Consider the following 17,128-nt stretch of genomic DNA (forward strand, 5'->3'; position numbering starts at 1 on the left):
TTTTCTTTATGTTTTTATAAGTGTTGTAGAAAATTTGGTTGGACCTGCAGATCACACCAGTAGATTGTAAAACAGGTATCTAAAAGGAATGGTAATGAATCCAGTGTTTGGAATAAGATATGCAGGCTGGGTCTCGTCTGAATTGTTTAATCATAAGAACAGGAGAAATAGGAGCAGGAGTGGGCCATAGGGCCCCTCGAGCCTGCTCCGCCATTCAATAAGATCGTGGCTGATCTTTTACCTCAACTCCACTTTCCCGCAAGATCATGCAAGTTCGCCCAGGTGCATCCAGATGCAGAATATCTTGGTGCAGCCCAGTCGACCTTTGGGTATAACCATGTACTCTCAGTGCAGAGGGATCTATGAATCTTCTCATTTCAGAATGGTTTTGTTTCTTTGGTATTGGAATCACATCTACTATCATTATTTGGGACGTGTTGTTGATGTATCTCCCTTTTCTAGTCTTGTTTGCATGTTATTACAAAAATCTTAGCTACGATTGTACACCGTGTTATCAACATCAAACCTTCTGATAAGTTCTACTTAGTAATTACTCACCGCAGTTTAAACACATATTTTTTCTTCTTGTAATCAGCAGCCACTTCACATGTAGCACCTTTCAGATTCAGAGGGTCTTCTCCATGGTACGTTACATTTGCACTACAATTCTTTGTATCCTTATAGAAGTAAAATTCACCACTCTTCAGGGCACAATATAAGGTAGTCCATGACCTAAGTTTGGAGACAGTTCATAAATATATTTTCAAAATCAATTAAATGATGATCCAAACTAATGTTTGAAAAAAATACGCAATCTAAATTATGTTTCTTTCACAAATTATTTTGACAATTCCACCACCACCCCCCCCACAAATTTCTCCTTGCTCCCAAAGGTATTGATTCATGCTAGGGTATAATTTTAATGGATGCCAGCAGCTGTACTATACTTCACCCAAAAAGGGCGTTTTTCATCTGTAAGCCTGGATAGACCATTGTGTTTCCGGCCCAACGAGGAAGGAGGCAGTGCTGGACATGGTTCCAGGGAATCAGACGGGCCAAGTGGAGCAAGTGTCAGTGGGGGAGCGTTTCGGGAGCAGCAATCATAGTATCATAAGTTTTAGAATAGCTTTGGAAAAGGACTCTGACCACTCTAAAGTAAAAATACTTAATTGGAGGAGGGCCAATTTCAGTGGGATGAGAACAGATCTGGCCCAGGTAAATTGGAATCAAAGATTGGCAGGCAAAACTGTAATTGAATAGTGGGCGGCCTTTAAAGAGGAGATGATTCGGATACAGAGAAGGTACATTTCAACAAGGGAGAAAGGTCGGGCAACTAAAGCCAGAGCTCCCTGGATAACAAAGGAGATAGAGAGTAAGATGAAGCGGAAAAAAGCGGCGTATGACGGGTGTCAGGTTGATAATACAAGTGCCAACCAGAGAGAATATAGGAAATTCAGAGGGGAAGTGAAAAAGGAAATAAGAGGGGCAAAGAGAGTGTATGAGAATAGAATAGCGGACAACATAAAAGGGAATTCAAAAGTCTTCCACAGACATGTTAACAGTAAGAGGAGTAAGAGGAGGGGTGGGGCCAATTAGGGACCATAAAGGAGATCTATTCACGAAGGCAGAGGGGATGGCCGAGGTACTAAATGAGTACTCTGCAACTGTCTTTACCAAGGAAGAAGATGCTGCCAGAGTCTCAGTAAAGGAAGATATAGTTAAGATACTGGATGGGCTAAAAATTGAGAAAGAAGAGGTACTGGAAAGACTAGTGGTATTTAAAGTAGATAAGTCACCTGGGTCCAGATCGGATGCATTCTCGGATGCTGAGGGAAGTAAGGGTGGAAGTTGCGGAGGTACTGGCCATAATCATCCAGACATCCTTAGATATGAGGGTGGTGCCAGAGGATCGGAGTATTGCAAATATTACACCCTTTCTCAAAAAAGGGTGTAAAGATAAACCCAGTAACTATAGGCCAGTCACTTTAACCTCGGTGGTGGGGAAACTTTTGGAAACGATAATCCGGGACAGAATTAACAGTCACTTGGACAAGTGTGGATTGATTAGGGAAAGCCAGCATGGATTTGTCAAAGGTAAATCGTGTTTAACCAAATTGATAGAGTTTTTTGATGAGGTAGCAGATAGGGTAGACGAGGGCAATGCAGTTGATGTGGTGTATATGGATTTTCAAAAACATTTGATAAAGTGCCACATGGTTGGCTTGCTATTAAGATTGCGGCCCATGGAATAAAGGGGGATATAGCAACATGGATACAGAATTGACTAAATGACAGGAAACAGAGAGTGGTAGTGAACAGTTGTTTTTCGGACTGGAGGGAGGTGTGCAGTGGTGTTCCCCAGGGGTCGGTGCTGGAACCACTTCTTTTCTTGATATATACTAATGACTTGGACTTGGGTGCACAGGGCACAATTTCAAAATTTGTAAATGTTTGAAAACAAAGTTTGGAAGGGTGGTGAACAGTGAGGAGGATAGTGATAGACCTCAAAAGGATATAGACATGCTGGTGGCATGCACGGACACATGGCAGATGAAGTTTAACGCGGAAAAATGCGGGGTGATTCTTTTCAGTAGGAAAAATAAGGAGAGGCAACATAAACTAGAGGGCACAATCCTAAAAGGGGTAGAGAAACAGAGGGATCTGGGGGTATATGTGCACAAATCATTGAAGGTGGCAGGGCAGGTTGAGAAAGCAAATTTTTTATTCGTTCGTGGGATGTTGGCGTCGCTGGCGAGGCCGGCATTTATTGCCCATACCTAATTGCCCTTGAGAAGGTGGTGGTGAGCCACCTTCTTGAACCGCTGCAGTCCGTGTGGTGAAGGTTATCCCACAGTGCTGTTAGGAAGGGAGTTCCAGGATTTTGACCCAGCGACGATGCAGGAACGGCGATATATTTCCAAGTCGGGATGGTGTGTGACTTGGAGGGGAACGTGCAGGTGGTGTTGTTCCCATGTACCTGCTGCTCTTGTCCTTCTAGAAGGTAGAGGTCGCAGGTTTGGGAGGTGCTGTCAAAGAAGCCTTGGCGAGTTGCTGCAGTGCATCCTGTGGATGGTACACATTGCAGCCACTGTGCGCCGGTGGTGAAGGGAGTGAATGTTTAGGTTGGTGGATGGGGTGCCAATCAAGCGACCTGCTTTGTCCTGGATGGTGTCGAGCTTCTTGAGTGTTGTTGGAGCTGCACTCATCCAGGCAAGTGGAGAGTATTCCATCACACTCCTGACTTGTGCCTTGTAGATGGTGGAAAGGCTTTGGGGAGTCAGGAGGTGAGTCACTCGCCGCAGAATACCCAGCCTCTGACCTGCTCTTGTAGCCACAGTATTTATATGGCTGGTCCAGTTAAGTTTCTGGTCAACGGTGACCCCCAGGATGTTGATGGTGGGGGATTCGGCGATGGTAATGCCGTTGAATGTCAAGGGGAGGTGGTTAGACTCTCTCTTGTTGGAGATGGTCATTGCCTGGCACTTGTCTGGCACGAATGTTACTTGCCACATATCAGCCCAAGCCTGGATGTTGTCCAGGTCTTGCTGCATGCGGGCTCGGACTGCTTCATTATCTGAGGGGTTGCGAATGGAACTGAACATTGTGCAATCATCAGCGAACACCCCCATTTCTGACCTTATGATGGAGGGAAGGTCATTGATGAAGCAGCTGAAGATGGTTGGGCCTGGGACACTGCCCTGAGGAACTCCTGCAGCAATGCCCTGGGGCTGAGATGATTGGCCTCCAACGACCACTTCCATCTTCCTTTGCGCTAGGTATGACTCCAGCCACTGGAGAGTTTTCCCCCTGATTCCTATTGACTTCAATTTTACTAGGGCTCCTTGGTGCCACACTCGGTCAAATGCTGACTTGATGTCAAGGGCAGTCACTCTCACCTCACCTCTGGAATTCAGCTCTTTTGTCCATGTTTGGACCAAGGCTGTAATGAGGTCTGGAGCCGAGTGGTCCTGGCGGAACCCAAACTGAGCATCGGTGAGCAGGTTATTGGTGAGTAAGTGCCGCTTGATAGTACTGTCGACGACACCTTCCATCACTTTGCTGATGATTGAGAGTAGACTGATGGGGCGATAATTGGCCGGATTTTGAATTGTCCTGCTTTTTGTGGACAGGACATACCTGGGCAATTTTCCACATTGTTGGGTAGATGCCAGTGTTGTAGCTGTACTGGAACAGCTAGGCTAGAGGCGCAGCTAGTTCTAGAGCACAAGTCTTCAGCACTACAGCCGGGATGTTGTTGGGGCCCATAGCCTTTGCTGTATCCAGTGCACTCAGCCGTTTCTTGATATCACGTGGAGTGAATCGAATTAGCTGAAGACTGGCTTCTGTGATGGTGGGGATATAGGGAGGAGGCCGAGATGGATCATCCACTCGGCACTTCTGGCTGAAGATGGTTGCAAACGCTTCAGCCATGTCTTTTGCACTCATGTGCTGGACTCCGCCATCATTGAGGATGGGGATGTTTGCAGAGCTACCTCCTCCCGTTAGTTGTTTAATTGTCCACCACCATTCACGACTGGATGTGGCAGGACTGCACAGCTTTGATCTGATCCGTTGGTTGTGGAATCGCTTAGCTCTGTCTATAGCATGTTGCTTCCGCTGTTTAGCATGCACGTAGTCCTGAGTTGTAGCTTCACCAGGTTGACACCTCATTTTTAGGTACGCCTGGTGCTGCTCCTGGCATGCTCTTCTACACTCCTCATTGAACCAGGGTAGAGTGAGGAATATGCCAGGCCATGAAGTTGCAGATTGTGCTGGAATACAATTCTGCTGCTGCTGATGGCCCACAGCGCCTCAAGAATGCCCAGTTTTGAGCTGCTAGATCTATTCTGAATTTATCCCATTTAGCACGGTGGTAGTGCCACACAACACGTTGGATAGTGTCCTCAGTGCGAAGACGGGACTTCGTCTCCACGAGGACTGTGCGGTGGTCACTCCTACCAATACTGTCATGGACAGTTACATTTGCGACAGGTAGATTGGTGAGGACGAGGTCAAGTAAGTTTTTCCCTCGTGTTGGTTCGCTCACCACCTGCCGCAGGCCCAGTCTGGCAGCTATGTCCTTCAGGACTCGGCCAGCTCGGTCAGTAGTGGCGCTACCGAGCCACTCTTGATGATGGACATTGAAGTCCCCCATCCAGAGTACATTCTGTGCCCTTGCTACCCTCAGTGCTTCCTCCAAGTGGTGTTCAACATGGAGGAGGACTGATTCATCAGCTGAGGGAGGGCGGTAGGTGGTAATCAGCGGGAGGTTTCCTTGCCCATGTTTGACCTGATGCCATGAGATTTCATGGGGTCCAGAGTCAATGTTGAGAACTCCCAGGGCCACTCCCTCCTGACTGTATATCACTGTACCGCCACCTCTGGTGGGACAGGACATACCCAGGGATGGTGATGGAAGAGTCTGGGACGTTGGCTGAAAGGTATGATTCTGTGATTTTGGCTATGTCAGGCTGTTGCTTGACTAGTCTGTGGGACAGCTCTCCCAATTTTGGCACAAGTCCCCAGACGTTCGTGATTATAAAAGCATACGGGGTCCTGGGCTTTATAAATAGAGGCATAGAGTACAAAAGCAAGGAAGTCATGATGAACCTTCATAAAACACTGGTTCGACCACAATTGGAGTATTGTGTCCAGTTCTGGGCACCGCACTTTAGGAAGGATGTGAAAGCCTTAGAGAGGGTGCAGAAGAGATTTACTAGAATGATTCCAGGGATGAGGAATTTAAATTATGTGGATGGACTGGAGAAGCTGTGATTGTTCGCCTTACAGTAAAGAAGATTGAGACGAGATTTGATAGAGGTATTCAAAATCATGAAGGGTCTAGACAGAGTAGATAAAGAGCAACTGTTCCCATTGGCAGAAGGGTCAAGAACCAGAGAGCATAGATTTAAGGTGATTGGCAAAAGAAACAAAGGTGACATACGGGAAAACCTTTTTACACAGCAAGTAGTTGGGATCTGGAATGTACTGCCCAAGGGACTGGTGGAGGCAGATTCAATCATGGCCTTCAAAAGAGAACTGGATAAGTACTTGATACAAAAAAATGTGCAGGGCTCCGGGGAAAGGGCAGGGGAGTGGGACTAGCTAGATTGCTCATGCATAGAACTGGCGCAGACTTGATCGCCGAATGGCCTCCTTCCGTGCTGTAACCTTTCTATGATTCTAAATGGAATGCCTGCTGACTATTAAATTGTCGGGGAGGTGACATGCAGTCTGATACTGCCTTTAGCTGGTATCTGTGCACCTGCACTTCGCTGCAGGGGTTACTGGATAAATTTTATCCCTGTCTGGCCCAAAATACTATGGTCAATTGTCGTGTCCTCACTCCCACCCTGGCTGTTGTCATGAACTAAATATGACCAGGGTATAAACCGGTGATCTTCCTAGTCTGTATAGTTCAGCATCATACAACAACAACCACTTGTGTCGATATGGCACCTTTAATGTAAAGAATATCCCAAGGTGCTTCACAAATTGGCGTAATGAAAATGGACACTAATCCTGGAAGGGAAAGAATTAGGAGGGATGGGTGAAAGTTCGATCAACAGATGGAGTTTGGGGTAGTTTTTATGGGTGGGGGAAGGCTGTGGATGGATTTATTAGCGGAGAAGGATTTTGAAATGCATTGGAGGATTGTGAGCCAGTGTAAATTCAATGAGGAATGTGGTGACTTAGTGTGTAACAAGATACATGTGGCACAGTTTTGGACCAATTGGAGATTACGGAGGGTGGAGGAAAAGAGGCCAGCAAGAAGACCCTTTAGTAGTTGAATCTGCAGGTGACAAAGGCACGTATAAGGGTTTCATTGTCAGAAGGACTGACGTTCGCAGTGTTGTGGAGGTGGAAGTAAAGTTTCGGCGATAGAGAGAATGTTGGGTTTCGAGTTCAGCTCAGGGTCGAACACAACGCCAAGACTACGGATGGTTTGGTTCAGCCTCAGAAAGGTGGCGGGGAGTGGGTTGAAATCAGTGACAAGGGAATAAAGTTTATGATGTGGGCCGAAGTTAAAGGCTTCTGTCCTCCCAACATTGAGCTTGAGAAAGTTGTGACTCATTTAGGATTTGCTGTCCAACAAGTAGTCAGGTCGCATGGAGGCAGCCGAGGGATCAAGAGAGGTGATGGAAAACACAGTTAGATATTGTCAGCAGTGAATTTATTCACTGAGCCAACAAGGAAACATTTTTGTAATTAAAAAAAACAGGATTTTTTTTGTGATCATCAAGGTGAGGTGTGCCGGAGAATATAACATTTTTTTCGACTTTTGAGAATCTAGTGTTGGGTTTGTGTACTCCCAGGTCAAATGGGATGCAAAGCTCTTTCTGAATAATGGGGGATATTTCTTCAGTGCACCATGTGATACAATAGGCAACCTGTTTATAAAGAAATGGTTTACGATTTCATTAGACATACCACACAGAAGAAACCTTTTCCTGACAGCTTTAAACCAAGTCTTGGAAGTACATCCCCCAATGCATTGGTAAGAACTGCATTAGCTATCCCTGCGGCATATCTGAGTTACCGATACTGTCAATGTAGTGCCAAATTATGGGCAGTTCTGTGCTATGAACTTGCACCACAGGAGACTGCCCACATTCATTTCATGCAGGTTGCTTTCAGTCAGAAGAAAGAGAAAATATAATCCCATTCAAACCCAAGTTCCACAAGTGAAAAACATTTCAAAACTTGAAAAATTCACCTGTTTGATGCCTTCCTGTTAGGTCCTTCTAGTTCATGTTTACGTCCAAGGTATCCTTCCAGTTGGACAACTTGTTCTCTTGCAGTCAAAATTGGAAGTGTGGATGAAACTCTGGGCTTCTCAATTTCCAACTCTGTCAATATTAGGGGTGGAGGCTTGGATGCCCTCTCATAAGGTTTCTCTTCAAACTCTGATTTATCTTCACTCTCTAATGTCTTTTCTTCTGGACTGTCAGTACCATTTACCAAGGCAGATAGATCTTCTGATGTGGTTATCTATGGAAAGTTGAAGATAAAGTCAGAGACTGCAATCTTGAGAATTAAAAGATCTTGTATTGCTTTTGAGTTAGCTCTCAGAGCCATGCACCATAACTGTGAACTACATTAGATTTTAGTGGTTACAGGCAGCTTTCAGCGGTCTACATTATCTGTTATCCCATCAAGAACAGCCAAAAGAGTTGTATATTTTCAATGCACAGTCAGCTTTAATTTAGTCATGCTGCATGCTAAGTAATGGGAAAAGTTCAATAAAGTAAAATTTACACCAATGATGTGTGATATTAGTATTGATATGTTTGTATGAAATTCCTCTGTCCATTATTTTAACATAGTGTTAGCCCATTTATTTTAAATGGGTTCATGCTTTTATTAAAATTGTGAACAGGAGAATGCCATACAAATACATTAATGTGTTCATATGGTCACATTGAATAGGGCAATTTCACCCCATAAGTTAAGTCTTTGAAGTTAAGTTGTCCTCCAAAATTTCCCATAGTCTTCTTCCCCTTTTAATCTTCACAGGCTTGTACATCTCTCTATGGCTAAGAGGGCTACTTGTTCACAGTATTACTCATCGAGGCTACCACTGGTGTCCAAGAACATCCACTTAACAGCTCTTCTTTTGATTTTAGCTCATGTTCCCTGCAACTTGGAAAATGGCTTGGCCTTTATTTGGCATCTCCCCATAGCAACGCAGCAGAGATCAGGAATTCAGTGGAGTGAGAAAATGAACCTTCGTTCCTATGCTTGGTGTTGCTCAAATAGCATCTCTGTTTAGTGTAGTGGCATATTTTGTATTACACAAAATGTTGTTAATCTAACCACCAGTATTATGCTGTTGCTAGCAAGGACAGTCAACCTAGTTATGACTTTTGGCAACATGAGCAGACAAATATTTAACAAATTGTTCCCGATCAGCATAGGCATTTAAAATATTAACAAGCTAACATCTGTGCTAAAATGACAGACCTGCAAAAGGTAGTAATCTGTTGACAGACTACTGATAGGTTGGGGCTGCTGTATGAAACTGATAAGGAGACTGAATTCAGTCGATGGAAGAAATTATTGTTCTGTATTTGAGAGTGGGCTTTTTATTAAACAAAAGATCCTTTCTCCTCTTCTTTTTCTCCTGGTCGCGTTGCATTCTGAGATGTGAGTGATGCAAGAAGACTTTCCTGCTTTAAGCCTTTCACCAATACTGCTCCCTAAGAACATCAACCATGTCACAAGGGCACCCTGGTTACAACTTTCCCTCTGATTCCTATGGGGAAGCGTTTGGCCTCTGCAAGTCTGAGATCAGCCACTTCAGGTCTGGGGTTCATGGGTGGGTTAGTGCACCTATTCTTCTTAAAAGTTCGTTGCTTTAGGTCTCCCCTCCCACCATAGCCTTTAAAGGTTTCTTAAATTACTGTTGTTAATAAAATGACATTTGTCGTTATAAATTGCAATATTTTGGTTGCCATGCCCAGAGTGCCAACACATGGCACCACAAGCTGGATGTCTCATTCTGCTCAGCTTCACAGCCCAACCATACTGCTGCAAGGAAGCACCACCACTCTATACTTCCTCACGGGTAAAGGGAGGGAAAATTGGATGGGGAATCCCTGCTGTTCTGCTTTGATTTACCTCCTGGTGACTGTTGATGAGCGGTGTGAGCGATGATAGCCCATGATCTGGCCAGCAGCCTCAACACCTTGAACACAAGAGGTGCATGACAAAGGAGGGCCCAAGAGGGGTGAAACGTTTGGGTGGAGGGTGGAATAAGAGGATATATATCCAAGAGGATGGCAGTATATTCTCAAAAAAAAAATTGTGGCCCTGATACCATTCAATAAGTGTAAAATGGAATAAAAAGGTGTCCCTGTGCTGGAGCTGATACCTTTACATCACAGAGATAACGGATAATGTTTCATCAGCTGTGAATTGTACAAATATTTTTCCATTACTTTTGAAAATTTAACGCTCAAGGAGATGGGAGAGGGTTTGTGTACAAGATCATTATTTTAAACTCCGATTTTCCTGGGTTCTTTACATATAAAATGGGCTACACTTTCCACCCACTGACTACAAATAGCCTTTTAAAAAAAATGTTCATTATAAAGTAAGGCAACTAAAAAGTACAGAAGAACACTGTTGCAAATGTGTTGCAGTGAGTTGTTGTATGTGGTTTGAAAATTGTAAGGGACACTCAAACTTGAAGGATCAAACAGTTAGTCATTTTAGATCAGTTTGATGACACTGCAGTAACTCAGGCATTTGCCTCACACATCGATGATTGCAGGTTTGAGTGCTCGAGAGGGAGGCAATACTCTGACCTGCTTGCCATAGACAGTACGCACCGGGTGAAAGCTGACGACTCCCTTGACTCAGGTACTGACTTGTGAAAATGACTCTGCTACCTGTGGACTTGGCAAGTCATTTGCCTAGGTTTGTGAAGCAGACAAGCAATGCTAGTGAAGATGGAGCTGGTATCCTTTTGGCTGGCATCTCAGATGGGTACAACCAATATGTTACAGATATAGATATCCCAAACAATGTATTTCTCCTGCACATAGCTCCTGTGTGCTACTTGAATACCAGTGTCAGCTTTCACAAAGTGTGCACGGCAAGTGATTACGTTCAGCAGTTCTCCTCTTGTCAAAGAGGCCTGCTAGGGGAGGAACTAAAGCAAGTACGGCTCACCTGTGTACACTTGGGACAGGGCTGTTTTTGTTCCACATCCAATGGATCGCTGCAGTGTTGTGATTTAAAAAAGAATACTGGTAGTTCTGAAACCAGCAGCATTTGAAGTATATGCACCTTTCAATTTAATCATAAGCCCAATTTTAATTCAAGTCTTGCTGTCTGGTGGCTTTTGTTACATAATGGTTACAACTAGGGAGGAAACCCTTCGCCAACTCAGAAAACTAGACAGCCAATTATAAGAACTTGCATTAGTTCAAGGCCCATTGAAATTGAGGGGGGAATTTTAACTTCCCAGACCGACGGGCATGGAGCGGGGCAGCAATGAAAATTGGAGTGGCTCCATTTCCCACATTGTACCTGTCGATTTCTGATTTTAGTGTCACTGGGTTTGGCTGCGGATGACATACATAGGACCCAGATGGTATTTTAACCAGCTCTTGACTGGGGCGCATGCAGTGGCAACCCCGCAAGGTAAAGCTGTTGGGAAGCCAGTGAGGCCACTGAAGGTAAGTTTTAAAAAAATGTCCTTAGTGGAGCCAGAAGGAGCATGAGTGAGTGCTTCCCAGCCCCACAAAGAATGTCCGGGCCTCTACTGCCCCATGCTCCACCATCTCCAGCCATGAGACCCTTGGAACACCACCCCCATCCCCCCCACCTCCCGGCAATTTACCAAGCTGCCTGCAGCCTCCTCTTTAAGCCGGCGGGTGGCCCAGAGGCCACCCGATCTTCGCTGCAAGCCTGCCGGCCAGCTGCCACTTTCTGCCCAAAATGGGTGTGCAGCTGACCAGCGGCATTCAAATTCGGTTCAGCAGTTGACATGTGCCAGGCCTCCGACTCAAACTCCTGGGCGAGAATGATGTTCGCTTTTACCGGTTGGTTGTTGGCTTGTACCCCATTCCCCTAATCATTCTCTATATTACTAATGAAAAACTTACTCACCAAAATTCATAAAGATAGCAGATAACCTGCCACGGTGGTAAGCCACTCCTGCTCCTCCTGGCTTCATATTCAGGTAAACATTTTTTTAAAACTTACCTTTTGGGAGTCGCCCTGCAGCAGTGCCTTTAAGCTGGTTAGGCCGCATGTAGACTTGGTTTTCCTGAGCGGAGCTGGCCTGGTGCTAACTGCTTTCAGGGCAAATCATTTTAAAGTCTTCAATTAGATTATTCCTTAACTTTCTAATCTCAATGGAATATGTTTAGTCTCTGCAACCTGTCCTCATAATTTAAACCTTTACGCCTTGATATAATTCTGGTGAATGAGCACTGTACCTCTCCAAGGTCAATATATCCTTCCTGAGATGTAGTGCCCAGAATTGAACACAGTATTCCAGGTGGGGTCTGACCAAGGCTCTGTACAACTGAAGCATCACTTCCTCCCCTTTTGATTCCAGGCCCCCTTGAGATAAAGGCCAACATTCCATAGCCTTTTTGATTACATTTTATACCTGTCTACTAGCGTTTAGTAATTTATAATAAGGAGACCCAAATCCTTTTGCTCTTCCATAGTTCCTAATATTTCATCATTAAGAAAATATTCTGATTTGTCTTTCTTGGATTCAAAGTGGATTACCTTACATTTCCCCACATAGACCTCCATCTGCCACAGCTTTGCTCACTTATTTAATCTGTCTGTGTCCCTTTGTAATTTCCTGCTGCCATCCACACAACTTACTGTGCTTCCTAACTTAGGTTCATTTGCAAACTTGGATATACACCTCTCTATTCCTTCATCCAAGTTATTGATATATATGGTGATAAGCCGAGGGCTCAGTACAGATCCCTGGGGAACACTACTCCTCACCTTCCGCCGATCAGCGTACATTCCCTTTATCCCCACTCTCTATCTCCTACCTCCCAACCAATTACGAACCCACGTCACAAAGTTACCTCCAATTCCGTGCACTCTCATTTTCACTAATAATCTCTCGTGCGGAACCTTATCAAATACCTTCTGAAGGTCCATGGAGACACCATTGACACGCCCCTGTCCACCACGCTAGTCACCTCTTCAAAAAAATTCAACTAGATTAGTCAGACATGACCTCCCTTTCACATATCCATGCTGACACTCTTTGATCAGCTCGTACTTGTCCAAGTGCTCAGTCACTCTGTCCCTGGTGATAGATTCCAGGAATTTCCCCACAACTGGTGTTAAACTGACTGATCTGTAGTTAGCTGGTTTCTTCCTCCCTCCTTTCTTAAATGAGTTACTCGAGTTAGGACCTGCCCTTGAGCACTGGATAGAAGGTGGTGAACACAAGTTCTTTCTTTCTATCTTATTCCCTGACTTCAGGGTATCAACTTATACATTTCATAATATTTTCTCCAGCGTGTATGACTCGCACAGAATAACCGGGTGCCATCTCAACTGCATGTCATGTATCTTCCTGTAAGCCTAGTGTACATTTGCATAACATTTTCATCAGAGCAGGTGAATCATCCTTATGCTGACAAAATGTAAACTTTGATCATGATAACTCACCACATTTGAGCAGAGTACCTAAAATAAGCTCTTTTCAGCAGCAAATAAACATCTCAGCTCCCGTGGCAACTGTCAAAGCTGCTCAGTGGTTATTCCTTTCCATGTTTGCCGAGTTAAGTTTCACATAATTATATCTACTAAAAAAACAGCTGTGTGGCACTCACCATTCAGGGTCACACCCGGAGAAGGGCCACTGGATTAGGTATGATTAAGGCTGAACATAGGGGAAACATATTCCACTGAATTGCCACTGAACAAATATTATAAAGGGAGTCATTTATCGGCATTTGTCAATTTTCCTTTGGTGCATCAAACTGCTGTTGGGACATAACCTGGGGCCTGACATTTTGTGTTGCATGCTCTCATCAGTTACTCTCCAGTGACACTGTGAATGGTAACACTGGACAGAACTCTCAATTAATAATGTCAACGAAGGACTGATTTCACACAAAATATCTGTTCCCGGGTTCCCTTTGATCAGTAGCTTGAGAGCATAAAACACAAACAAGTGAAGACTGAGCGGCAATAAAGATATTGGCAGCTTCCTCGATAGCTTGCTGGGAAAATATATTCTTCCCCTAAATGAAGATATTGGTTGTGAAACAATTTATATTGATGGTATTTCTGGAGATATTTAAAGAAGGTGAAATTCATGTTGCTGTGAACTAGAACAAAGTTATGGTTAGGAATAACTATTTGTGGCAAACCTTTTGTGAAATTTTCCAAATATAAAATGTTGGAATGGAATTGCAACTCTTGAGTAATTTAACAAAAAAGGTGTTTGACTTCAGAATTTGGATCAGCAATTTCAAAGGTATTCAGCAAAATATTATGATCCTGGGGAAAAAAATATATTGTATATTGTTAACCATAAATCATTTAGTATTGTTTACTGAACAAGAAGTTTTCATCAGTTGATGCTCTGGCAGTTCCTACAAGAAGTTTGACATTCTTAGTTCTTAATCTCAGTTTTCCATTAGCTCCCCGATCTCTACCAATGTCCTGTTTTGTTCAGGCTGATACGGTAAAAATGGCTAAAACCCAGGTTCATCACAACAATTACAAATACGCCACTACTAATAAAAACTGGACAGCCTGTTCAAATTAAAATGTCAGTAAATTTGAATGACAATTTGCCAGGTTGCGTAAACAAAACAATTTATGTCCTGTGGTGTCCATTAGCTTGTCTCCAGAGTCAAGTTTTCCTCTCTCTCAAACTTTCCATTTTCATCATTCTGTTGCTCTCTGTGCTCTCATGCCTACTTTTCTCTGTTTTCATATGTTTGATTCTCTGTTTTCATGGCAGTCTCTGTCTCTATCAACAGTCCGAATTAAAATTAATACTAATATTTATAAAAGAAACATCTTTACTGCAGTCATAACCAACGAACCATTGTCTACTTTCATCACACAGAACAAAGCTGAGAGACCCTGCCACAATGGACAACGAGTAGCTGAGGACTACGTGCAGTCATGTCAGAATGCATTAGACATTGTAACGTCTCTTAAATGACACAAATCATAACCACATTCCTATTATTGCGGTGAGAATTTTCAATAGTGTGCACCTTGCAAATTTTACATCCTGCAAAGAAAGTTTCAAAGATCACACAAACTACATAAATGTGAACAGCTTTCAATTGTGAGAACAAATTTCCACAAACATTATGTCTGGGCTAAGGCATTAATGGATAGCATCTGCTGAAAACAGGAATCATTAAGAATGAGGGCATATTTGTAGCCAAATGGCTAATGTCCCAAACAAATAAACAAATGGAAGGGCTGAACACAATTCAGTACAAAATTATTAGCAAAAGGTACACAAGCCAAACATTAGACAGTAACACAAAATCCATTATATGTGTCACATTTTCACTCCTGCTTTTAAGTTCTAGGGAAGTGAGTTACACACCTTACAACATTTGCTCCAGCATAACTCATACAGAATAGCTTGTAATTATCTTAACTAAACATCTGTTTCTTCCCCTTTCCTGATAATTGTGCAGTTCACATGTTTGCTCTCCACCAGAAACCTGCTGACTTGCTCCTTTTCTCTCTGGGACCCAATGACATACTCCCGCTATACCCACCTACTTGCTACCTTCTTGACCTAGACTTGCAGCTATCCCCTGAAAGATCCAGATGCCTGTGCCTGCTCTCTGCCTGAACCACCGACTCAAACTCTGCAATGTCAAGAACTGACAAAATAAGATAGGAATAAAGGAAAGGGGAGAATAATATAAAAGCAAAATTGGAGAATTAAGAAATATAGGGACATGTGGAGTATTTGGTACTTAAATAGGAAGTGTGCACTATGGCTACAAAACAAAAGTTGCGATTGCATTAAGAAGTTGCATTGAAAAAGCTATCATAAAGTTAGGGGAGTGGTTTATACACCAGTGAGATTTATAAGCTGGATCTTATGCTAATGAAGAGCAATGCCAAAATATGGCATTGAAATTGACTGTGCTGTGTTCTATTTTCCAAAACAATAAAGAGAAATAAAATGCTTTACCGAAAGGTCAGTGTTGGTTTGGACAAATATTTCCTGCTGGCAGAGGAAGCCTGAGTTCCTTAACTAAATGTGAGGACTTTTTTTAATCCACTTGTACATAAAAGCAAAAAGATGCATTTGTGTATTACTGTGCAGCTTTAAAGCTCTCAGTTGCATTTGTTTTTTTTAAACCCGCAGGAAAGCATTTTCTTCAATATTACTGCTGTTGTAAAAAAATGGAGCAAGAAAATGCATCTGAAATGAAACATGAATTATTACTGCAGCATTTATATACCAGCACCAAATGTTGTAGAGGCAAAGCATTTCAGTTGGATTGTGATGATGCCACTGTACTTTATTATCTGAGAAACAATGATTTTTAAATTTAGTTTTAATTAATCTTATTCTTTCAGCATTAACAGTGTTTGCACATACCCTGTGCAGTTAAAAACTAGCTCATTCAATATCAGGTGACAAAGATGGGCCATCCAGTGTAAAAAGTACTCTTGTGGACTGAACTCAGTTCTGCATGGGATGCAAATCCACAACACAAAACTGCTAATAGTTTGACAGCAAATTGACAAACTGACTGGTAGAAAGAGGGATGAGGTCCTGCAGGCAGATTTTAAGGAGTTAGGAAAGAGATTAATAAGCAGGACATCAAAGGTAGTAATCTCCGGAATATTCCCGGTGCCACGCGCTAGTGAGTATAGAAATAGGAGGATAGAGAAGATGAATGCGTGGCTGGTGAGATGGTGGAGGCTTTAGATTCCTGGGGCATTGGGACCAGTTCTGGGGGAGGTGGGACCTGTACAAGCTGGATGGGTTGCACCTCAACAGGGCCAGGACCAACATCCTCATGGGGAGGTTTGCTAGTACTGTTGAGGAGGGCTTAAACTAGCTTGGCAGTGGTGCTGGAGGATTGAAGGAGTGCTAACGTTGTACCATTGTTTAAAAAGGGAGAAAGAGATAGACCGAATAATTATAGGCCAGTCAGTCTACCCTCAGTGGTGGGCAAATTATTGGAATCAACTCTGAAGGACAGCATAAATCGTCATTTAGAAAGACATGGGTTAATCAAGGACAGTCAACATGGATTTGTTAAGGGAAGGTCGTGTCTGACTAACTTGATTGAATTTTTTGAGCAGGTAACAAGGAGGGTCGATGAGGGTAAAGCGTTTGATGTAGTGAACATAGATTTTAGCAAGGCTTTTGACGAAGTCCCACATGGCAGACTGGTCAAAAAAGTAAAAGCCCATGGGATCCAACGGGAAAGTGGCTAGTTGGATACAAAATTGGCTCAGTGGCAGGAAGCAAAGGGTAATGGTTGACGGATGTTTTTGCGACTGGAAGGCTGTTTCCAGTGGGGTCCGCAAGGGTCAGTACTAGGTTCTTTGCTTTTTGTGGTATATATTAATGATTTGGACTTGAATGTGGGGGCCTTGATCAAGAAGTTTGCAGATGATACAA

The 17,128-nt window shown here is 43.4% G+C and overlaps 1 protein-coding gene across 4 annotated transcripts in view; it reads right to left on the reverse strand.

The window, feature by feature from the left end:
* The window catches only part of LOC137326330 (spectrin beta chain, non-erythrocytic 1-like), a 269,969-nt gene that overhangs the window by 9,102 nt on the left and 243,739 nt on the right, over positions 1–17,128 (reverse strand). For all 4 annotated transcript variants that reach the window (XM_067991316.1, XM_067991314.1, XM_067991315.1 and 1 more), the window contains 2 exons: positions 7,718–7,992; positions 559–732 (listed from right to left, as the gene is read on the reverse strand). In XM_067991316.1, coding sequence (XP_067847417.1) covers positions 559–732; positions 7,718–7,992 — 449 coding nt within the window. The remainder of the gene's footprint in view (positions 1–558; positions 733–7,717; positions 7,993–17,128) is intronic.

The sequence above is a fragment of the Heptranchias perlo genome, chromosome 10 (genome assembly GCF_035084215.1).
Source record: "Heptranchias perlo isolate sHepPer1 chromosome 10, sHepPer1.hap1, whole genome shotgun sequence".
NCBI classification, from domain to species: domain Eukaryota; kingdom Metazoa; phylum Chordata; class Chondrichthyes; order Hexanchiformes; family Hexanchidae; genus Heptranchias; species Heptranchias perlo.